The sequence below is a fragment of the Mastigoproctus giganteus genome, chromosome 1, assembly GCF_048544385.1.
Source record: "Mastigoproctus giganteus isolate SK-2022 chromosome 1, ASM4854438v1, whole genome shotgun sequence".
In the NCBI taxonomy this organism is placed as follows: Eukaryota; Metazoa; Arthropoda; class Arachnida; order Uropygi; family Thelyphonidae; genus Mastigoproctus; species Mastigoproctus giganteus.
Genome location: NC_143575.1, coordinates 1,290,453 through 1,315,849, shown reverse-complemented (window position 1 = coordinate 1,315,849; position 25,397 = coordinate 1,290,453). Strand labels below are relative to the sequence as shown.

The window sequence follows — 25,397 nt, the reverse complement described above, 5'->3', positions numbered from 1 at the left end:
TCGAGTCCGGGCGAGAGGTTTGTAGGTTGCGATGAAAGATCTCATCAATGATTTTTCCTGGGGTTGAAATCCTTCCACACGTCAAATATTATTACCGCCGGGCTCTTTTTCTTCGGCTGCTCTGCAGTCAATCCAAGCGAAGAGATAGCTGGGTCGTTTGTTATATCTTCTGTCTCTTGTTGTGATTTCGTCTCAATCTTTCTGATCTATTTGATTCGCGTGGTTCTGAATTGATCTTTCAGGTTTGTGATAACTATGTTCTTTACTTCCTCACTGGATTTAATTTCCTGGCCTATGGGTTTCAGGGTGACGATGTTGGAAGTTTTCAATAGTGTTCTCTTCTGTGTTGTTGGTCGTGCAGTAGCCTCATTATTTGACTTGTCAGCGTCCTCAGCGTGTCTACATGAGAACGAGGGAGCTGTGGAATTTGTTTGTTTCCTTCTTCTATGCAGACTTCGATTTTGGAGTGGCCTTTCCGTTTTTTATGTGCACATTCAGAAGGAGGTACTCCATCTTGGATCAGATAGTAATGATGTCTTCTCTTTGTGTGGTTGTAATTCGATTATTGGAGTTGCCCATAATGCTCTTCAACTCGAAATAGAGGGCCAGGACTTGGTCCATAACAGGTCCCTCCGGCAATGACTAGTCTAAGGATGTGTTATTTTCGCTTTGTACGTTGGGTTGGTCTTGGGACTTCATTCGGTCAAATACACTTGTGTCGCTCTCGTGTTTCTTAGTGTCTTTTTTTTTTCACTCGCAGGGCCAGGCCTGCATTCGTCTTGGTCCTTTTGGGACTTGGATGCTGTGCTCAGCTCTTACTGTTCGTTCTGGAAAGGGCAACAGCAAGTTTTTTTTTTTTTTTTTATCAATTCGGTCAAGTTCCTCGTCTGACATGCCAAAGCAATATTCGGATTATCGAGCGGACTACGGATAGCAGTCCGTTCAGCAAAATGAGCGGTCACACATACAGTTCCGTGGTTTTGTCGTCGATGGGCGATGTTTTGGGCTATTTCACAGTCGGGAAGTCGCACAAGCGTAAAGATGGTCCTAAGGAGACAGTTTATCTTCTATCCTAGGTTATCTGATGCTGCCAAGTCGATGGTGCAGTCATAAGATGGAAATTTGCAGTTGTTCTGGAAAGCACCTAGTAGGACATTGCTGTGGTGTGAAGGGTGAGGTGAAAATATCAAAAGTTCAAAGACTTCAAATTTGCAGCGCGCAGTAGAAACACTTCTCATAAGCACGTTAGCCGACCGGGCTAGCCAGGTGGGTAAAGTGTCTGCCTGGCAACCCAAAGGTCGCGGGTTGGAATCCCGCCTAGGGTTTGGATCAGAATAAAATGCAAAAACTTTGGGAGGTGCATTATGGCCACAGAAGCTGATGCGCCAACAACTAACAAAAAAATAAAAATAAATAAAAAAATAAAAATAAGCACGTTAAGGCAAATCGAATGAGGGGTCTATCCAGTCGATAGGCCAATTAGGACTGGTCTGTGGAGGTGGCTATTTTATTTTATGATTATTATTTTATTTTATTATTATTTTTTTGGGCTACCTAGAAGGTCCGAAGACATCCAACGACGCAGGAGATTGTGACAGAGAAACAGTTCAACTTTTCCCCGGGGATTTTCGAGGATGCTGAAGGCGTTGGTGAAGGTTAGAATGTCATGGGACAAACAGAAAAAAAGTTCACTCGTTGCCGCCATGTTATGCTATGAGATGCACATGGCAATAATTGCAAAAATATTTGTCTCACAGTGAATCCTATGTGTGGAGCGTGTTCTATGTTCTACACCCTAAATTACTCGGGCGGGTGGGATACCCCTCCCAAGTCAGAAAAGCAGGATATAGACGTGGAAGTCGTGTAAAGTTCGTAAACGATACTCTTCAGTGTTGCGTCAATGGCGGTAAAGTGTGTTTAGGGTCTAACGGCACCAGGGGTTTCCCCCATCTCCGTGTAGTCTACATTGTCGTGTGTTACAGAACACTGTAAAGGCCAGAGATTTAAAAGTGTATGGATATTGTTGGATGTAGTGTAGTGTACCATTGTTCATCTGGCCATTTAGCCGCTGGACCCCTACTGAGGCCCAACGTTGCCCACACTTAGCCCCGTGGAGGCAAGCCAGGTACACCAGTATTTTTAAATAAGTACTCTGGCAGGTCCTGCCACTTAATTTCCTGGGATTTCAGTGGCTAGGACCCCAAAAAAAAAAGGGGGGGTGCGCTAGGGTTTGGGTCAGGCCAAAGGAGTTTTAAGTTATACAGTGTTCGAATTAAGAATTTTGGGTGTAGGGCTAGGATAATTTTGACATGGGATGAACGCTAGTTGGAAAGCTAGAGGGGGAGGGGAGACTAAAGGCTGGGGGGTGAGAGACAGAAGTATAGGGTCGATAGAGTAGATGACCCCAAAATCAGTGAGGCAGGCCCATGCCACACCAGAAGGAAAGAGGGGGCGGCGGGGAGGAGACAAGGTAACCTTCACCTTCTCCCCGCCAGGACAGGGGAGAAACAGGGCCGTGCAAGGGAGCATGGGTTCAGGATCGCCATGTGGTATTGGCAGCAATGCTGCGTGAAGTCATAGTTGGCAGAGTCCAGTCCAAGAAGGTAAAATTCGAGTAGTGCAATCCTGGGACAGACAGGTCCCATCCAGGTGGCGAAGTCATTTCAGTAGTGAGCTGCATGAAGATATATTTGGTAGAGCCAATCCGAGAGGATCAAATCCGAGTAGTGTCAATCCTGGGACAAAGAAGTCCCGTCCAGATAGCGGAGTCATTTCAGTGGTGGGTTAACTTGGTGGGAGTCGAAGCCGGAGCGGCAGTCATGGTAGATGGAGGTGATGTGTAAAGGCACAATTTTTGTGCAGGTTGAAAGTATTCACGGGGATTGCAGTATGCTGAAGCAAGTAGTGGTCTTGACACATGGCTGATTAGGCCGTTACATTGTCTGGTTGGGTCTGATTCTGTGGTTGTGGTAGGGTTTTCCGCCTCGTGAAGAGGCCCTGAGCAAAGTTCGAAAGGGCTGTGTAGGTATGGTGGTCTTCCAGGGGATGTTGCTACTGATCTCTCGGGATGAAATGAATTTGTGTGATGAGAGAAGATCTGAGGTCATCATATAGTAGGCAGTCATGCATCAAGTGGTCTCAGGTTTCCTGGGCACCACAGATGCAAAGGGGGTTGTCGGAAAGTCCAAGAAGGTTCAGTTTGCTGCGAAAGGCATCATTCCCTGTTAGGAGGTACGTGGTTAGAAGGCCTGGGGAGAACCAGGATGGTGATTTTGGATATATTTTGTATATGTAAGGTAAAAATTTGCTGGTGATGGCCCCTTTGGTGGATTCAGACCATCTAGCTTGCCAGGTCTGTTGTAAGTAGGTTAGGAGTCTGCCACTGGAATAAGTGTTAGCAGCATCCGTGGTAAAATCAATAAAGGTGGTAGACTTTCCTCTGCTGAGCTGATACAGCATCCCCACATGGGCCACCTCAAGGTCTAGGGGCAGTACACCGGCGAGGACCTGTAGAGCGTGCGTGCGTGCTGGAGGTGCAACATGCTCTGGTTATCGTAAGGAGAATTGGCCGTTGAATGATGTTCAGCTTTCTTCGTCCTACCACAGTGGAGGCTTTGTGGAACCATATGCCAGAACCGTAGGTGATAGCTGGTATGAATATGGCTTTATACAGAAATGCTAGAGTGCGTTTTTTGAGCCCCCAATCTCGGCGGGTCACCCTGGCAACCAGTGCAATGTAATTTCTTATTTTCTTCTGTAGATAGTTGAGATGTGGGAGAAATGTTAGTTTGCTGGCGATGATAATGCCAAGGAGTTTCAGCTGAGTAACAAGCTTGATGGTTGTGCCCTGTATCTTGATTTGAGGCGGCCTCTGCGGATCAAGATAGCCCTTCAGGAGAATGGATTGGGTTTTTGTGGATGAGATGCTCAGATGGTTTTTCCGGACCCACTCTTGCAGGGTCGTAAGAGCTCTGTTGGCAGATACTTCAACTTGAGCCCTGGAATCCCCTGCCAGGATCAGGGAGAGATCATCAGCATATGCCAAGATCTGGACATCGCCGAAGTCAATACTGAGAAGCTCGTCGAGTACAGAGTTCCAGAAAAGTGGGCCCAGGACAGAGCCCTGAGGGCAACCTCGGTGGACACGATGTTCCACACTGGAGAAGGGAGCCTGAACCACAATGCTCCTGTCACTGAGATAGCTGGCAATGCAGTTGTAGAGATTTCCTGGGAGCTCAGCGCGTCTCAGCCGTCCGAGGACGCTAGGCCACCATAGGGTGTCGAACGCCCCAGCAAAGTCGATCGAGATGACGAGGAGGTACTTCTGGGTGCAGTTCCTGGCAGCATTTGTAATGGTCTCCAGCGCATCGACCGTAGACATGCCCGGTTTGAATCCAAATTGATTTCGTGCTGGTAGCTGTGCAGTTGTAGTGCTTTTCCAGTCTCTGTCTAAGGAGCTGCTCAAAGACCTTACTCAGCACAGAAAGGAGAGCAATAGGTCTGTACGAGTCAGGGCGATCGTGCGGTTTGGTTGGATTTTTGAGTATGAGCCGAATGGACGCAGTTTTCCAATCAGTTGGGAACCATCCCTTTAGCAGGCAATGGTTGAAGAGGTTTAGCAGGGTTTCTGGAGCGAATTCGGCAACTTTTTTTAATTATTTCGGGCTCGAGCATGTCCAGGCCTGGTGACTTGTTATTTTTCAGTCTCCCAACGGCCATAGAGAGATCCTCGACGTTGAAAGGCTCTTCCACGAGTGTTGAGTTATAGTTGTTATTGTTGAGGCAAAGCTGCTTTTGTTCTGGTGAGTTGTCATCTGGTGGCTGTTTGAAAGAGTAATCAAGTATGTTTGAAATTGAATGCTGCCAGGTGGAGGTCATGTGGCCTTGTGGGGTGATTGTGGAGCGAATAACTTCAACTCTTGGCAGTTTATTTGTTGTTACTTTGAACACGACAACCCAGGGGTCAGAGTTATCAACTGTTGATACCAAGTGCTCCCAGGACATTCAATTTCTGCGGGGGGCCAGGATCGCCTGGCCCGTTGGAATGCACGCTTCTTTTGGCTTACTTCACGTCTGAGGGCCTGAAGCTCCCCTGACCACCAAGAGACCGCCCCAGGAATGGGATTTTTCCGTTTTATTGCTGTATTTGCAGCGTTCGTAATTATGTCCGTGACCTTGCGCTGATGGGAGTCTGGATGCTGAACTTGCACATTCTCGGTTTGTAAGTGCAATATCCCATTGATGAGTGTTTCTTTAAACAGGCTCCAGTCAGCTTTGTTCAAAGCATATCTGTGTTGCTTCTGTCTGAGAATTGTGGACTGAGTGATCGATCTGTACATGTTGAAAGTTATGGCTCGATGGTCTGAGGTGGACCAGCCCTCCCGTACGGTCCAATCTGACAGAAATCTAGCAAAGGACCTGGTGGAGAGAGTCACGTCAATCGTAGCTTCCCAAAGTGAGCTGGAAAACGTCGGCAGGCTGTTGGGCCTATTTATTACTTCCTGGCCACTATTGGCCAGGAACTCCTCCAACCGCTGTCCATTTGCAGCACCTCCACGCCCTGGGGTCTCACTGTGCTAGAGGGCAGAGCGGCAATTTACGTCGGCACAAATGACAATCTTTGCACCCGCCAGTTCTGTTAAGACATGTTGTAGGTACTGGACTGCAGGTAGGATGTCCTCTCCCGTCCTGCAGTAAGGGAAACGGCATAGAAGTCGTCCAGAGAGGAGATGATGTGGGCACAGGCGGCCCATGGAGGGCAGAGATGAGATATCTGCATCACAATCAAGTGAGGATTCCTCACAGCGATCGCCGCCCAGGGTGTCACACCAGGAGGCTGGACAATTTTGTAGGACAAGGGGTATCCCCTCATTTCGTTTGAATGAGTTGTTGTATTAAGAGACTGTCGATGTTTTCCTCATCTGCCTTCTGTCGGAGTTGTCCCACAACGGCCTTTGCCCGCTGCGCGTTTATTTGCAGGAATTTTATCTTGTTGCTGTTATACTGTTTATGCAGTATCCCCATAATTTATTCGTTGTTGGAGCGTGCTCTTGGCCTTGATGTAGACAGGGCATTTATTATCCCGAAGTGAGTGGGCATGAGGTAGATTCTGGCTTTTACAGTTAGCACAGATTGGTTCATTGGCCTTGTTCGGGCAGGTTTCATAGCTTTGGCCTTTATCAGCACAGTGACCACAGATCTGTTCTGTCTGGGTGCACGTGTGGGTCGTGTGACCGAAACGACAGCATCTGAAGCATTTTTGGGACAGCTACATGCTCCTTGGCCGATCCATCGACAATAACGCCGAATAAATAACGTGTCTGATCCTACGTTAGAGCCCTATATAAATTAAAATAATCTCACCACTGGCTTCCTCGTTGAAAGTTCTAGAGAGTACCAAATCGGAGTATTAACTGCGATTTATCTATACTAATAAGCGATTTGACAGGTTGGCAAATCTCACTCAGGTCGATCAGTTCATCCAGAACTCTACCAAACAACCCAGTTAGGCAAACTCTGCCAAACGATTACATTTATGATCACACCTTATGACATATTCATTGTGACAAGCTGTGGCTTATAACCAATTGGTTGTTGAAGCAGTCAAAGAAGTTAACAACTTAAATCCTAATGATTGATCTCCAGAATCTTCGAAATTAATTTACAATACATAGAATGTCTTCAATTTGTATTCCATAGAGCAAAAGGTAGCGTGGACATCACGTTTAACGGCTATAATAGCGATCCCGTCACTAGAGGAGTACTGCAGGGGAGGAGTCATTTTCCCCCCTTACTGTTCGCTGCAGCTCCTGAACGCTTCCTTGCATCCCAACAGGATTTTTATGGAATAAAGCTGCCTTTATCCCATACCATTATATTCCTCCATCAGCTGGACGTCAGCGCCCAAAACCCACTTCATAAAATTTCTCGGGTTAGAGTATTGGATTCTTAAATAGCTTAATACATAAAATAACAGGGTGGCAGTATACAATTTCAAGGTCGGTGCTGTACTAGACGTGATGCCTTGTAAGCAGCAGACTGATTCCCAAAGTATTTTAACACTTACTAAACTTATAACCAGGCGCATCGATGCCCCCAGAATCGACGATATCGGTAGGACAACAGGACGCTACCAGGCTGACCCTCGTCTTCCACTTTAAGCAGGGCTAGACACTCTAGGACACTTATGTAATATGTTTCCCGGAAACACAATCCAGCTTATCAACAGACTAGAGATTTATCGAGACAAGTTATGTGACTCAAAAGCATACAGGTCGAAGAAACTGCACGAAACCTTCACGCGGATGGAGATGTTGACATCAACACTGAGTGGACAGAAATCATGGGCTACCTACCTAGTAACGGTTAGACCAACCTTCCGCCCGGATAAGGGCAGTAACAAGGCGAGGCATTGAGTCCACGAAAGCGTTTCAGATATTTCTATCCACGCTTACTGCACCGCTGTTCATAATTCCGTCGCATTCCTGGGTGAAGGATCCAAACGGACCTTTCCACAGTATCCCAAAGATGCTCCACAGGGTTCATGTCCCGTGAACTAGAAGGCCATTCCATGGTGTTGAAATCTCCGTAATGCTCTTCGAACCATGTTCTTGTCACCACGGATTTGTGGGGAGCCGCATTGTGCTGCTGGAAGAGTCTGTTGTCTTGTGCGTGCACGATGACCAGGAAGAGTGCAGATGGTCTGCAAGGATAGACACGGAACCTGGACCGTTCAGAGATGCGTCTAGACGTACCAAAGGTCCCAACGTGTTCCAGTTGAACACACCCCATACCATTACCGACCGTCCACCTGCCTGAACAGTTCCTTGTTGACATGACGGGTGCATAGCTTCGTGCGGTTTCCTCCAGATACACACCCTCTCGTCCTTTCTAAATAACTGGAAACGGGACTCATCGGACCAGGAGACCCGTCTCCAATCATCCAAAGATCAGTGCCGATTTTCTTTGGCCCAGTTAAGGCGTAGAGTCCTGTCTCGTGGTGTTAGCAATGGGACTCTGGTGGGTCAGCGGCTCCCATAACCTATTGCGGCTGATGATCGCCTGATGGTCTTGGTGGAGACGTTTCTGGCACCTCCCTCATTGAAGTCGGTGGTGATTTGTCCCACTGTCGCTCTCTGGTTGGCTAAAACAATGCGAGACAAAAGTGGACGGCCACGTTCATCCACCACCACCTTTCTCCGCCAACAGCGCTGTACACGATGAGATGTTATTCCGGAAATGGCGTATTCCCGATACACTCTTGATACTGTCGAACGGGGATAGTGCAGTTGTAGTACCACCTCCGCGATAGAGTAACCTTTGCGTCGGGCACCTACCATCATCCCTCTTTTAAAGTTGTATAAATTTATATGTTTTTTATATATAAACTTTTGTTTATATATAATGCAAATAGTTAATTAATTGTATTACGGATCGCCCTCCTGGCTGAATGGCTGTGTAAGGCCATATTTATTGGTTAAATAAACTGATTTAATAATAAGAAGAATAATAATATTTAGTAGTTACGCGAGCTTGAATCACGGTCCACTCAAAGCGTGCGTGTTTCTGCGCTCTCGCGCTTGACCATTCGGTTGAGTCGAGCCTTTTTTTTTTTTTTTTTTTTTGTACGTTGAGCCTGTGGTTGATGGTTATTTTGTGTATAGTTTCTGAAAATTATAACTTACAGACATTCAACCTTAATGTTACACTATTTTCAAGCCATTATGGTTGGTACATATGCACTTAAAAAATTCCAACTACCTTTATCTTTAGGATCACTATAAGAAAAAAAATAGCATAAACACAAACTGCACAGGAGCATAAGCAGTTGTACACGTGGAATCGTTAGGAAACTTAGTGACCCTGGCGGAGGTCAGCCAGAGTACTATGGGCAGCCTGGCTCACCTACCAGTAGTGGTGGTGGTGATGGTGGCAGGCAACGCGGGGGTCCCACTAGGGATCCTGCGGCCGAGCAGCCAGAGACACAAAAACAGCACATAGTACTACTACTCTGACAGAAACCAGACTACACTTTTTCTGGCTTTTATAGAGATTCTGTACTTCTTCACAAAGTACCACCGCGCAGATGTGGAACCACCAGTGGCGCCTTCCACAAAACACTATGCCACTATGTACACGTGTAACGTAGTATAAATATGTGTGTGTGTGTGTGTGTGTGAGAGAGAGAGAGAGAGAGATAATGTGTTATATTTGCACACTGTTATATATGTATGTAAGGATGTTAAAAATCTACTTACGCATGGCTGGATGTGCATAAGCAATTGGGTGATAGATCCATGTTTGGCAAGGCCGTGTGATAAGAGTTAGATCACTGATCACTACCCGTTGAGAGTCCTGTAAATACAAAAATAAATTGTTAAATACGGAATAAATTGTGAAATGCCTGTCAAATATAGAACGAAATAAATTATTAATTATAATACAGGCATTCTGGTAAATACCGAATGCCTGTATTTGGTACCCATTTAGATGAATAAATTATTGAATTTCTATAAAATACAGAACGGAGTAAATTGTTAAATTCCTATTAAATACACAACAGAATAAACTCTTAACTACACAATAGAATAAACTCTTAAATACACAAACGGAAAAAATGTTAAATGTCTGTATAATTAGCCGAAATACCCAACTTTCTCTAAGAATTCAATGTTATTCCCTGGTTGCCTCAAGAGGCATGACACTTTATAAAAAGCGATTTGATAAACAGTTCTGATAAATGATTTGAATACTTTGAAATTATGTTGGAGTTAAAATTAAATTCTAAGTAAAATATTTTTATTCATTTGAAATGTGTTTGTATAAAGCCAGAGATCAAGAGACTTTTATCAAAGATTATGTTATGAAAACTTTTTTCAAAGATTTTTTTATGAAAGCTGGAGGTTTTATCAATGCCAAGGTAGTGAAGTACCCCTCGATTTAACCATTAGATTTAAACATAGGCCTGGATCTTCTTCTGGCAATGAATAATAGGTTATGGCAATGGTTTAACATCCTCTTACTAAGGCGAATGTCTAAATTATTTCACAATTGAAATACTAGATGGGGTCTATCCAATTAAGGGAGGCAGCAAAGGAAGTAAGCAAATTCTTAGCCCTAATTATGAGAGCATCCTTGGATTCAGGGAAGGTCCCCACTGACTGGAGATGTGCGAATGTAACAATTCACAAGGAGGGGTCACAAAGGGTGACACGAGTAATTACAGACCTGTTAGCCTAACTTCTATTCAAGGAAAAATAATGGAATCACTGGTTAAAGAAGTAATGCAGGATCATCTAGACCATTGCTACTCAAAATGTGGTTCCCGGACCGAGTCCGGTCCACGACGAACTGTAAATACGAATTTACAATTCTATGCGAACGTTAGCGGTCCGCATTGGAAATAAAAGAAACTGATCCGTCACCACAAATAGTTTGAAAACCACTGATCTAGACAACACTGCAGTTATATTTCAGACACAGTATGGGTTTGATAAGGAGAAACCATGTCTGAAAAATTTGTTTGGATACTATGGTGTTGTCACAACTGAACTGGTTGCAAAATGTAATTTTGATATCATATACTTGGATTTCCGGAAAGCTTTTGATACTGTTGCATATAAAATACTGCTGTATAAATTGGTGCAGTGTGGCATTCAGGGCAAGTTGCTGCTATGGATAAAGGGATATTTGAGTGTGAAAAGATGGAAAGTGATAATTAATGGACACTGCTCTTCGTAGACTAATGTTAATAGTGGAGTCCCCCAAGGTTCGGTTTTAGGCCCATTGTTGTTTTCTGTATTTATCAAAGATATTGATGAAGGTATGTATATCAGGTTTTTTAATGACAATAATTACTGCAACAGGATATAGAAAAGTTAGGCAGATGGGCTGAGAAGTGGCAACTGAAGTTTAACATTGACAAATGTGAAGTACTGGGTAGCAGTAACCCAAGAGAAGAGTACCAACTATGTAGTACTACGCTCAGGGTAGTTGAGAATGAGAAACATCTGGTGGTAATTGTATAGTCAGATATGAAATTCTCTGAGCATTGCAGACAGGCTTCCAGGACAGCTCATGGGGTTTTGTCAGTGATGTACAGGAATTTTGCTTGCAGGGACAGGGAGGTGATTAACCTTTGTACAAGGCAATGGTCAGGCCACACCCTAAGTATTGCATACAGATCTGGAGGCCTCATTTTAGGAAGGATGTAGAGCTGCTGGAACGAGTACAGAGAGGGCAACGAGATTGGCGAGGGGAACAAAGGGTGCTTACCAAGAAAGGCTTCAGTTTTGCAAATTGCAGCATCTGAAGACTAGAATCTGACTGAGGTGTTTAAGGCTTTGAATGTTTTGAGCAAGCCCAATGCCAATGAGATTCTTCCTCTTGCTCAGATTACCCACTTGTGGGAGCATGAATTCAAATTGAGGAAAGATGATTGCAGAATAGATATGCGGAAATTTGCTATTAGCCAGCGTGTGGTTGATTGCTAAAGCAAACTTCTATCTGTTGTCGTGGAAGTTGATAGCTTAAATAAATTCAATGAAGAACTAACCAGACAAAGTTTTGGAGGGAATGGATAGGTGATATGGGAAGTGTGTGTGTGCGTGTGTGGTTTTTTTTTTTTGGCAGATACTGTATAAGCTTGCTTTTTTGCATCATATGCTGTCACTACTAACGCTAATGGTAATGTATAATGTTCCACATAGGACAGATGAACCAATTATAACTTTCGTAAAGGTCGAATCACCAAGGGTTGTCGTCATGCTTCATGCACCCATTCCAATAGATAATGACCTACATTTTGTGGAGGTTCAAAACCTGTGCTGTGAATTTCCACAATCTTCTGAGCCACTTTCTTTTCTTTTCGGCGGTATACGTTTCAACGATCATTGCCTCGTTCTTTATAAATTTAGGATTCGACTTACCCAATTGAACAACCTGTTACCCGGCCTCTTTCTTAATGCAGTAACAAAAACTAATACAATCCTAACTAATTTTCAAAATCTTCCAAACTCATTATCTCTGATAGAATAAAGACAGAGCCCTTATTATACGCCCTCCATTTACATATCAGGTTTAACTGAGCGACTAAAATTTAAATAAATTTTCTGTTTATACTCCGGGACAACCAAACAGTCAGAGGAGTTCACAAGATAGACAGAATACAAGAAACAGCACCGTATTCAGCAGTCACGGGCTTGAACCCCCGTCACTCAAGGCACGTATACTTATGCACCCGCGCGCCTGACCAGTAGGCTACGGCGGCCTCTCCTAGTTTCAGCAAAACAAGGAGCTGATATTCCTGATGCTTTTCTTCTTCCAGAAGGGCCCTTGTCCAATCCCATTTATGACAAGAGATATTTTTAACGGCTTTTTTCACAACACGGCGGAGTTATTTGGTATCAGACGAGGATTGCATGGTTGTATCTCCCGGAAGCACATGTTTTTTGTGCAGAGAACAAGCAAATCGATCCACACAATTTACAGATAAAATATACTATTGCCGCTAGGTTCTTTAGGTGGACTCTCGCACTATGCCGGTGATTAACATGGTGATCGGGATAGTCGTTACTTGCGGCATACCTTTGACTTCCTGTCTACGGTTTGAGTACTTCCTGAATTTTTCCTCATAGGTTCACTGCAGGATGCTGGTGTTGGGCACAGCTATGTCGATCAGATAGTTAGTCGTTGCTTTCTTGTCAGTGAGGGTTAGGTCCGGTCTGTTATGCGGAATCACCTTGTTCGTTCTTATGGCGCGATCCCAGTAAAGCCCTGGGTAGGAGTTTCTAGTACAGCTTGAGAACTTGTGGACTTGTCGAAATCTCTTCCATACTTTGAAAAATAGCCATTCATGTTCTCACTCCTTATATTCTCCATTTCTTTTATCGTCCATTAGCCAATGGGATTTATCCCTCTATGCTTAGTTTTGGATTTATTCCTCCATAAAAGTGATATGAGATGCAACAGGGAATACCTTTATTTTTTTGCTATAGGATGGCTTCTTTCAACCAACTCTCCTAGTCCAACGCGTTAACGATTAATTTCTAACAACGATATAATTATAAGATTAATTAAACGTCTTCCGCACTGTCAGAACAGTAACGGGACAGCCCCTTATGGTATCAATATTGGACGTCCAACTCAATCCAGGGTTCCAACCACCACCCCCCTTGCCAGTAAGGAAAACGTCAGGTCCAACATCATTAAAACTAAATTTAAAATTAAAATTAAATTTGATATAAAAAAAAGCTTATCTGCATATAGAGCAATATTCTCTTCATTCCTCAAGTTGGACTAAGGCTTTTCGAACCTACATGCTCTTCTTCCTGTGAACATATTATAAGATTAATTAATGTGAATTAATTAATCTTATAATTATATCGTTGTTAGAAATTAATCGTTAACGCGTTGGACTAGGAGAGTTGGTTGAAAGAAGCCATCCTATAGCAAAAAAAATAAAGGTAATCCCTGTTGCAAGTCATAAGATAATAGAATATAGGAATAATTGAGCATTTAATAGCTCTCTATTGTCAAATTTTATTGAACTTGAATAGAAATCATGACTCAGACAAGAGTAGCAAAGCAAAAGGCTCAAACTAGTGTAAGTGCTGTGGCTCAGGGGAGAACTGAGGGGGGCGGTGGTCCTCTGAATCACAGTCTATTGAAATGCACTGCTTGTGTTATGTTTATGGACAATCAGGAACGGGACATGATATTGCCAAGGGGAATATCTTTATGTGTGCGCTATGTAAGGAGTGCGAGGAAATCAGGCGACAACTTGGCATTGTTATGGGCTTATATGAGAGCTTGAAGGACAGGGTGGATGTCCTATAAGGATTTAAATTGAGGGGCCCATCAAGCTCTCAGCTGCCCACATCAATGCCAGAGCTTTCACTTGAACATCACGCAACACAAAGGTAAGCCCCCAAAGCAGAATGCGCTGGTCCCAAAGGAACTAGTTGTTGTAGGTGACTCTATTGTCAGGCAAACAGAGAACATATTGGGCAAAAAGGATAGATGGAACAGAACCAAGGTATGTCTGCCAGGGGCAAAGGTACATGACGTTGTAGGGAAGATATCATCATTTAAGGGCACAAAGAGTGATATTGTTGTACACGTTGGCACTAATGATATTAAGAGTAGGAGACTGGCAGAATTACTTAACAAGTACAGGTCAATGTTGCATGCAAAAAAACGTGCATTAGGGTTGAATTTGCAAGTGTCTGCAATTCTGCCCAAACACGATAGGAGGGAGTATATGATGAAAGCCTTGTCGATCAATTCGGCCCTGGAAAGATTGTGCAAGTCTCAAGGGGTAGAATTTTTCTCAGCCTGGTCTGTGGTTGTTAACAGAAGGGACTGCTTCTACAGGGATGGGATACACTTAAATAGAAAGGGTGCAAGAATATTTGCTGGTGCTATCGAGGCAGTGTTAGGTGGGTCGGAAAACTGCTAGCTTGGGGGGGGGGGGTACAAGGACTAATAGATTAACAGTAGCCTCTGGCAGATGTGAAAGTGATTTTTACATTACTTCTATTGAAATGCAGTTGAGCAGCAGCCTGGAAAACAAGGCAATGGGAATTTCCAGGACTGCTGGGAGTCATAGTGGAACAAGTAAATCCATGGGCTGTGTTAGAGTAACTAAGAGTAGAAACAGGTGCATGTATACTTGCATGTACTCCAGTGCTAGGAGTATAGTTAATAAATTCGATGAGTTTGAGGTGCTAGTGAAGACATCAAAGGCAGATATTATTGGGATATCAGAGACATGGTGTCACACATACATAAGCAGTGCAGAACTGGAATTTGGGGAGTACAGTGTGTACAGAAAGGATAGACAGGACAGGAAGGGAGGATGGGTTATGCTGTTAGTTAAGAAACAGATAAAATCTAAGGAAGTGCATCCAATTGTTGGTGGACAATGCAATGTTAATTATCTGCTTGGTGTGACATAAGCACTGGGTAAGGAAAAACGGGAGTCGGTGTGTGTGTTATAGGCCTTATGAATGTGATGAGTATAATGAGCAAGTGTGCAGAGAAATAGAGTAGGCCAGTAAATTAGAGTGTCTTATAATGGGGAATTTTAATTTCCTGGATATTGACTGGAATTTGTGGGTTGGTCACTCACACACTAGCAAGGCTTTTGTGGATTTATTGGATGATTGTTTTCTACATCAGCATGTTCGGGAGGCAACTAAAGGGAGCAATACTCTTGATCTGATTATCAGTAGTGATTCTTCATGCATTAAGAATCTGCAGATAAAGGAACCACTGGGTGGCAGTGATCACAGTATGCTGAAGTTGGTTTACTCAAAGAGGTAACTACCATCAGGGGTAAAGGGAAGGGTTATTGCTTTCGTAAAGGTGACTACAATGGTCTGAGACAGTATTTAAATTCTATACAGTTGGACCAACTGATGATGTTACCAACAGAAAATTCTAAATGGGAAGCATTCAAAGAGCTTATCTTGGAAGCTACTAGGCTTTTCATACTAACTAAGAAATATTGTTCAAGGTTTAGGCCTAAACGGATGTCAGGTGAACTAATGAGACATATGGGAGAGAAGAAAAATGCGTGGAATACATATAAATTAACATGTGACACAGAAGCCTATAATAGATATAAGCTGGTCTGTAACCAAGTTACAAAGGAGGTTAGGCAGGCGAAGGCAGATTACGAGAAATCTTTGGCAAGGGATGCAAAGAAAAACAGCAAAGAGTTCTTTTCTTATTTAACTCTAGAAGGAAGGGGATGAATCAGATTGGTTCACTTGATATCGATGGTTCAACTGTTGATGACCCTGCTCAGGTAGCTAACAAACTAAATGAATATTTTGCATCGACTTTTACACATGAGGAATTCTTCAGGGAGGGGAATGCCAGAGGTGTATTAACTCTAGCAATAAGCTAGATAATCTTGTAATAATTCAGAGTAAAGTGGAGGAGAACTTGTTGAAGATAAACACAAGAAAGGCACCTGGGGTGGACGGAATCTATCCAGTTATATTAAAGGAGGCGGCAAAGGAAGTAAGCAAACCCTTAGCCATAATTATGAGAGCTTCCCTGGACTCAGCGGAGGTACCCATGGACTGGAGATGTGCAAATGTGACTCAAATCCACAAAGGAGGAACAAATGGAGACACAGGTAATTATAGACCTGTTATTTTAACTTCTGTTCCAGGGAAATTATTGGAGGCACTGGTTAAAGAAGCATTGCAGGATCATCTAGACAAGACTTTAGTTTTAGCTCGGACACAGCGTGGGTTTGTTAAGAGGAAGTCTTGTGTGACTAATTTAATTTGATACTATGATGTAGTCACAAAGGAACTGGATGCAAAGAATAATTTTGATATCATATATTTGGATCTTAGAAAAGCTTTTGATACTGTTTACACATGGAAGAATGCAGCACAAATTGGAGCAGTGTGGCATTGGAGGCAAATTGCTGCTATGGATAAAGGGATGGTTGAGCGGGAGAAGACAGAGAATGGTAATCAATGGACACTGCTCTTAGTGGACTAATATTATTAGTGGAGTCCCTCAGGGTTCAGTGTTGGGTACATTGTTGGTTTCTGTATTTATAAATGATATTGATGATGGTATATCAAGCTTAATGTCCAAGTTTTCAGACGATACAAAGGTTGGCAGGGTTGTTAAGGATACTACTGATGCTATGCTGCTGCAACAGGTTCTGGAAAGGTTGAGCAGATGGGCTGAGAGGTGGCAAATGAAGTTTAACATTGACAAATGTAAAGTACTACATATAGGAAACAGTAACACCAGAGCAACGTATCAACTATGCGGTACTACACTGATAGTGGTAGAGAATGAAAAGGACCGGGGGGTAATTGTGCAGGCAGATATGAAGTTCTCTGAGCAGTGCAGACGGGCTGCAAGAGTAGCTAATTGTGTGTTGTCAATGATATACAGGAATTTTTCTAGCAGGGATATGGAGGTGATTATCCCCTTGTATAAGGCAATGGTCAGGCCACACCTTGAGCACTGTATACAGGTCTGGAGGCCTCATTTTAAGACGGATGCAGAGCTGTTGTAGAGAAGGATAACAAGATTGGTGAATGGAACAAAGGGTTGTTCTTACGAAGAAAGGTTGTTCTTACGAAGAAAGGTTTTGCAAATTACAGTGTCTGGAGACTAGGCGCCTGGAAGGTGATCTGATAGAGGTTTAAAAAGCCTTGAATGGATTGAGCATGCTCAATGCTGATGGGATTCTTCCTCTTTCTCAGAATAATCGCCTGAGAGGACATAAATTCAGATTGAGGAAAGACATATGTGGGATAGATGTGCGAAGTTTGCCTTTGAATATTTCTAACAGATGTTAGAAGTGTGGTTGATTGCTGGAACAAACTTCCATCTGTCGTTGTAGAAGTTGATAGTTTAAATAGATTCAAGGCAGAACTTGACAAACATTTGGAGCGAGTGGATGGGTGAAATAAGGGTTGTTTTTTTTTTTGGCTGATGCTATATAAGCTTGCTTTCTTGAATCATGTGCCTTTGCTAATGCTAATGCTAAATTTACTTATAAAAGTGATAGTAATAGTTTAATTATTCTACAAGAAATTGTAACTATCATGAAAATTAATTACTATAAATAACATTATAGTGCTTAATTATATGGCACTATCACTATATTAAACTCTTTTGCGAGAATCGTTGATCACATAGAATAATTGGAGCCTGATGCCGGCCGTCCAGTTGATGTCATATACGTGAATGTATACCGAGCTTTCACTTCGGTGGCTCATAAATTTTTATGTAGGAAGCCGATTTTTTTCCGTTGGTTTAGATAGATAAACCAACAGAATAGATATCTTGAATATCAATACAATAGATAACTTGATCATTGGCAATACAAATTTCTAATCAATGGCTCTTAGTCTCCGTTGTTCATTCTGAATATAGAGTGCCCCAGGTTTCCACTCTGGCCCATTACTCTTCAACCTCTAAGTCAACGACTTAGCTTACTTTTTCAAGAAGTGTGATTTACCTTTTTTAGCTTATGCTGTTCCCTTTAAATTTTATAGCATAGTCAGCAATATGGCTCATCTTAAGTCTCTATCTACATTAAAAGTATAATTCATAGAGGACAACAGATGTTAGGTCTGTTACTGGGACACTTTATTTCATTGTTTGGTCTCCATGGGCTGCACCTGTTATTATTTCTGTAGGAAAAAAAAAAAATCAACCTTAAGCCATAAAACAAATGCTTGGATTAGATGGCAAGATTTGCTTTTATGAATATCGCTACGAACAATACTTGAATAGATATTGCTTAAAGCTCCTATATCAAAGGAGAACCATTGCTGGACTTCGCTTTTCACACAAAATTGTTAACAAGTTAGTTTTGTTGAACACAAGCAGTTGCTGTTGATATTTTAGAGGCTTTTGATCGTGTTTGGCATAAAGCTCCTCTAAATAAGTTTCTATCATATGGATTGCTATATCTTATAGACTGGTTATTTTAATTGAGTATCTAGTTTTCTCTCTGATCGCTCATTGTGTGATATGTATGACTTCTCCACTAATGCTAGTGTTGCCCAAGGTTTAGTTCTTTCTTCCAGTATTTTCCTCTCTATATTAATGACCATCTTCCAATGACTTGAAATCCTATCCATGGTTTTTCTGATGATAGCACACTGCATCTCACCTTCCAGTTTGAAAAACCTTGCTCTGCACAAACAACTTCAACTGCGCGAATATCCACTACCAGCTCCTTAAATGCTTGTCTCCAGGTAATTTTCAAATGGGACAAAGATAGCTTATATAAACTTTTGGGTTTATTTGCTCCTTAGATTCAAAATGTTTATTATATTTAAATAGTTCTGTGCGAATTATCATTGAGTACGCACTTGTATTGTGCTATTTATAAAAAATAAAATGGAAATCATTTATATATTTATTTGTTTATATAACCATATATTTACCACAAAATCTCCGAGGGCATCAACAGATTCTGAGTATGTGTTGTACAGCCTTCCATGGTAGAATGGGTCTGTAAATAATAAAACAGTATGATGTTTAATATGATATGAGCAATTATACAATGTAAACTCATGAAGTAACATGATTCCTTATCTACAAATTTTATTTCAACAGATTCTATAATCCATCGACTCGAATTAAACGGAGTCGACACTGAAATAGAAATAAATGAATAAATAAAACATTTTCTCTTTATGCTCCGCGATGACCATATGGTCAGAGGAGCTCAAAAGGTAAAGAGAGAGAGAGAGAGAGAGAATACAAGAAACAGCACCGTATTTGGCAGTCAAGGGCTTAAAACCTGAAAAACTCAAAGCATGTGTACCGATGCACCCTCGCGCACGACCACTGAGCTACGGCGGCCTGAGGTTCATCGGCCTCTTGTAGAGAGGTCGTCATCTCTATTCCAATGAAGAACACTTCATGTTAACTACATGAGTTTTTGTGACCGATTAACATGCTGGACCACTAACTTTGATGGTACTGACTACTGAAACAATTGCTCCAGTTGATTGATTAGACTGATTGCGAACTGCGAACTGTTAATTGGTCTCCAGACCAAATATGATTAATTGAATGGTACACATTACTGTGTTAAAAATTTAACTCTCCTTTGTAAATATTCATGAAGATTCTTGTGTATAAATACTTTGTAATTATAATGATTTTATGTTTCGTCTTGGTATTCATAATGCTAAGAGCTCGCAATCATTTAATTAATCACTCACTTTTGTTGTCCCATTATTACAGTGCAGACTGTTAACCTCTAACTGCTTAACTTTTGATAGGAATATTGCTCAATTGTAACATGTCTACAGTCAGAAATAAAGATTTATTTATTTATAAGAAAACAACTAAGGATCGCCGTCTCCTGCTCGCTTCTTCTCTTACAACTTGTATAAAAAAAAAAAAAAAAAAAAAAAATCTGTGTAATGAATGTATTTTTAATTTTGATTAATAATTTACAGCGAATTTTGTATTCGGTATAGATAAATCAAATAATAATTAAAAGTTAAATTGAAATTGTAAAAGTGTATTATTAACCAATATCTTTCGCAGCAGACAAATTGATAAACACTTCTTTATACAAAATATTGCTAATCGTATGACTCCGCAAGATTTTTGAGGCCTGTTTAAATTTTAATACCTGCTAGGGTTGCGTATAGGGTTTCTTTCCCGAGATTCGTCTTTTATTGGATTTGAAAATCCTGGAAATTGGATAAATATCACGGAAAATCCTCATCAGTATTGTGAGGTATATTTACTGTCTTATTATTTTTTTAAATTTTTATTTTTAACCCCTTAATGTCTGATCTAAAATCATTTATTTGGCAGTATTTTATTAAGCACTCCAATAAAGAAAGTGCAAAATGTAAAAAGTGTGGTTCCATAAGGAATGCACCAGTCTCGGTAGACCAGAGGCACTCAGTAGATAAATTGACTGAGTGAAAGCTCAAAGCACTTAAGGACAGCGAAGAAAGAACTTCTATTGGTATGCGAAAGCAAACATTATTAATGTATTTTACTAAGAAGGAAAAAGATACCCTGGAAGAAATTGTTAGTAAACTTGTTGATGTTGATGGATTTTCTGTAAATGCAATTACAATAAATAATTTTATAAGACGGGCAATACGAGACAAAGGGTATCCGCTTCCTGCAAATCCTTGACGTAATAAATGCCATAAACAATATATCTTTAGGGCTAAAGTTAAAAATGAAATTTCCGCAAAGAAAAAAGCAAGGTCAAGGTTTAGTATCTCTTGACGAACATTCGTCTTTGAAAAATAGAAGATACGTAAACATTCATGTGGATGAAGGCAAATTTTGGAGCTTAGGAATGCTACGAATTATTGGGTCATTTTCTGTAGAAAATGCTGTAAGAGTAGTAGAAGCTAAACTAGAAGAATTTGATCTCAATATTCTGAAGCATTGTAGCTTGTGTGGCGCCAGTATGATGATTAAATTTGGAAAACTAATGAGTTAAAACGTCATTTATGGCTCATGGCATATATCTTTCTGCGTGTGACATTCTTTTTAAGAAAACAGGCGATTCTGATATAAATATTAGCGCAGAAAACGAGTCAGATGAAGACGAGTTAGGCGAGGAGTTGAGCACTGCTGTGTCGAGGTTTCTCAGTTAACTCATCAATTTCAATTGAGTAGTTAACTGCATCTGAGAAAATTAATCAAATTGCCATTAATGAAGTCAACTACAATGTCGACGAAGAAGAAGGCATTAAAATCGTCCGAGATATTAATGAAACTCTCAATAAGGTTAGAAGAATTGTAAGGTTATTTAGAAAGTCAGCACTCTAGAATTAAATTTTACAAAATTGTGTGAAAGCAGAGTATGGTCATGAAAAGATATTGATTTTAGATTCCAAAACTAGTTGGAACAGTTTATTGGCAATGCTTGAGCCATTTTTAGAAATAAGATCAGCAGATACCAAAGCCTTGATTGATATAAAAGAAAAGCGACCTCTAACTAATGAAGAATTTGATGCCCTTAACGATATTGTGCCAGTCCTGCAACCAGTAAAAATTGGCGCCGAATAATTGTGTAACCGTGATGCACTAAGTCAACAAAAATCGGGATTTGCCAAGAAAATGAAAAACTCTTTAATACAGAGGATTAGTGAGAGAAGAAATACTACTTTGGTTATGCTGATTCAGTATTTAAACGTTGGAAAAAATATGAAAATTGTGTAGTGCTCTTGGCTTACCTACTTTACCGAATAAGAAATCATTATTTGAATCTGTAAAGGTGACATTGTGAAGGCGAATTACAATCTAGCTCTTCACTTTCAGAAGAAGATGTCAGGAAATTTCACAATCCATGACACTAGCAGACAAATTAGAATCAGCGATACAATCAAAGACAAAAACTATGCATCGTTCAACTTTTTCATGTTAGGCCTAGAGTTTAAATAAGAATTTGAAGCAAGAACTGTTATTATTCGAGACAATAGGGAACAGAACCTCAAACATCACAATTTATTTAATGCACTGAAAAGTATTCCGTCAACTTCTGTTGAATTCTGAAAAAGAGCCTTTTCTGCAGTAGATTTATTTATAACCAAGTTGAGAACTCGTCTCAGTGATCGAAGTATCCAGTGCTTGTTTTTTAAGAAAATATTTTAAAAATTTTGATTGACTTTTAAATATTTTAAGATAAATACTTTTAAAAAGTTATTTAAAATAAAATAGTCTTTTTTAATTTTCAAATGCACTTAATTATAATTAAAGGAATATAATGCTGTTGAACATGATAAAAATTATTTTTAATGAATAATAAATAGCCATCACTGATAGTGAATCAATTCAAGTATTAAAATGTACAAATTGTCATCTAGGCATCAGTAGGTTAAAAAGGCCTCGGACTCCGGTATTCATGATGAAGGTTAAATTAACGCTTGCTCCGGAGAAACGGAAAACACAAATAGGTTTCAGGTCCTTTTTAATAAGGTAAAGCAAAGTAAAAACTCAAAACAAAATTAAACAGAAGCTTTCAGGTCTAAGTGACTCTTCTTCAGTTGTATTTTAACGTTAGTACAAAAATAAAGAATGCGCGATCGTGGATGACCTTCCTTAGGCATAAATAATTAATTTTCGTAATTCTAAAAGCGTTTTAACTGCAATCTTCACACAAGCATGAAACCGAAATTACAACTTCATAATGAAAAATGGAATTATCTTATTACCGAACAATAAAAAAATTATCGTTCTCTTAATACAGTTGGTCGTCGACTTACGACCGACTTCCGTTCTGACTGACAGGTCGTAAGTCGATCTGGTCGTATGTCGGCCATATATTTATCAACAGTATTTTTTAACCTTTGTAATCTTTTTATCATCTTTATGATTTATTTTTATAATCTTTTATTTTTCATTTTAAATACAGTAATGTTTTTATCTTTTACTTAGCGATACTGAATATACCTTCGTTTCTACGCCTAGGCTATCTCTCTCTCTCTATGAGGTTAAATTCAAACGTTCTCTACATTTTAATTGGTTTATTATTCATACTGTTTATAAAAAAACAAAACTACAATCTATAATTATATTGTACATAATGTACTGTAAACACAAAAATACAATCTAAAATTAATGTAAAAATTAATACAAATGAAATTTACAAAATCAATTTATTATTAATTAATTAATTTATTATTATTATTATTTTTTTTTTGTGGTCGTAAGTGCGGCCGGTCGTAAGTCGCATAGGTCGTAAGTCGACGACCAAGTGTATACTGTCGTTTCCTGGATTTCCAGGAAATTCCGTGATAAAGAAAGTTGCATGCAAAGAGAAACTCTAGTGCGCATCGAGAGACAGCCCATGAACTATGCGAAGTCCAACGCGATTGAGGATAGGAAAACACATGTTAAATAACGTTAGAGCAATAACATTTGTTGACTGTCATAGAGAAAGCCAACCAGAGAAGAAACTGCTTTATTTTAACAACAAAGGTAACCTGTAGCTTCCTTCGCATTCAGTATTATATGGGGAAAGCCGTTCCTAGGGTTATATATTCCTGTGTAAATTTAAAAAGGTGGCATTCTATTTATCGAAAGTGCACTACTACTAGGAAAGTAAATTTTGTTGCCCCTGTGGCGGATTTCATGTTGATCAAGCAATCCGCTCATATTTGAACTGCCCTGGATATTACCATGTTTCTTCTCGGATGTTAAGATCAAATAGTGAACGATCGATCTGACTGGTTTTCAACAACCCATCCTGACCAATAAGCTTCCCTAGCTATAATTAGCTTGCATCGCCTGAAATCATTCCCGTCCTTAAGCGTTAATTACTTGGTTACTAAAAAATGGGGATGCAAAAAAAAAAAAAAAAAAAAAAAGGAAACACATGAACTAAATATTCCACCATCATTAACATAGGTTGAACTATCTTTTAAAATCAGAAACAGTCACAAATACTGCTGAACATAACGGGACACTTGCGGGATAAGATTCTTTTATTGACACAATATTTAATATCATGCTGGCTTGCCTTTATTATACAATATATCTTCAATAGACTCTAAGCCAATTTTTGGTAAGAGAAAGGCGGTATTTTGGTCATTTCTTCTTCAACGCGAAATTAATTCAGCCACTGATTTTTATGGGGTACTGGCTTGGTCCAAAGTCCACGTTCCAGGTCATTACAAAGGTTTTCAGTATGGTTAAGATCAGAGATTTGGGCAGGCTAATAAAACTTTTGCGTGCCACGTTTACAGAACAAGTGATCACAAACCGTGCAGTATGATTTGGTGCACTGTCATGCCGAAGCAGAAAAGATCCCTTGTGCTATTAGTGTAAGATGAGCGAAATTGTCCAGAATGTTGACATACTAGGTATTTTTGGTATGTCATCGTTGGTCATTGTCCGGCATCGACGATCAAGTGATATAACTCTGAAGCACTTTTAATCGCTTGTGAAATAGCTGTAGGGAGACTAATTTTGTCTTATATATCTTCCTCCAGAAAAGAGAATCAAGAACGAAACTTTTCTTGGTTGTACTCCAATTGAATCTTTGATTCCAATTGGTGTACATACCAGGGAAGAAAGGCGATAATTATTGGAGGTTTTAACATCCCCCCTCCTCTCACTTCCTTCAGATTGCTAAATATAAGAGGAAACTTATGATGTTACAAAATTAAACACTCATATAACACATACGGTATTTTTTTTTCCTTTTTGCCAATTAATTTCATTTATAATTTCATTTATAATGTAAAACTCCTGGCCATGTCGCCGTGTTGAGTATTATTGTCTCTAGTACATGTCCTGTACTTATTAGCAATAAAGAATTTATTTATATAACAAAAATACTGCAAACTGCAACAGACAATACTAAAGAGGTTTTAACTGCAATCTTCACACAAGCATGAAACCGAAATTACAACTTCATAATGAAAAATGGAATTTCCCAATCATGCCATGCTGAAACGGCAATTGATACCCCGATGCGAAAGTAATGTAAATTACTTGAAGAGCACAAGTTGTTTGATGATTTTTTCTACTTTTTAATATGATTAATGACTTTAAATTTTGGTAATAATAATAATGAAAATAACAGAAAAAAACAAGAAATTCCAATGCACATATATTGTTCTTGTCTTGTGAATTTTTGGTTCATCGTCTACTGAGTGTAGAGTGCACCACTTTTTATCATAAACTAGCTCATACCGGTTTGTCATATATTATGTCTGTGTTCACAAGCAGATGTACATGCTGTTTTGGCTGAAAAATTCACTGGAGGAACCCTACACCGTTCGCCCGAGAACTGCTGACTATAGATTCTATTAAAGAGATCTTTAAGAATTCCTCCTGTCTCCGATGGAATGAATTCTCAAAATCTCTTCAAATAAGTGACAAGTGGAGAAACTATTATAACT

At 40.3% G+C, this 25,397-nt stretch overlaps 1 protein-coding gene across 2 annotated transcripts in view; it reads right to left on the bottom strand.

Moving 5' to 3' along the window:
- LOC150090485 (murinoglobulin-1-like) overlaps window positions 1-25,397 on the bottom strand; it is a 257,749-nt gene that overhangs the window by 112,611 nt on the left and 119,741 nt on the right. For both annotated transcript variants that reach the window (XM_090371163.1, XM_090371172.1), the window contains exons 17-18: window positions 18,945-19,012; window positions 9,258-9,354 (exon numbers count right to left, since the gene is read on the bottom strand). In XM_090371163.1, coding sequence (XP_090227289.1) covers window positions 9,258-9,354; window positions 18,945-19,012 — 165 coding nt within the window. The remainder of the gene's footprint in view (window positions 1-9,257; window positions 9,355-18,944; window positions 19,013-25,397) is intronic.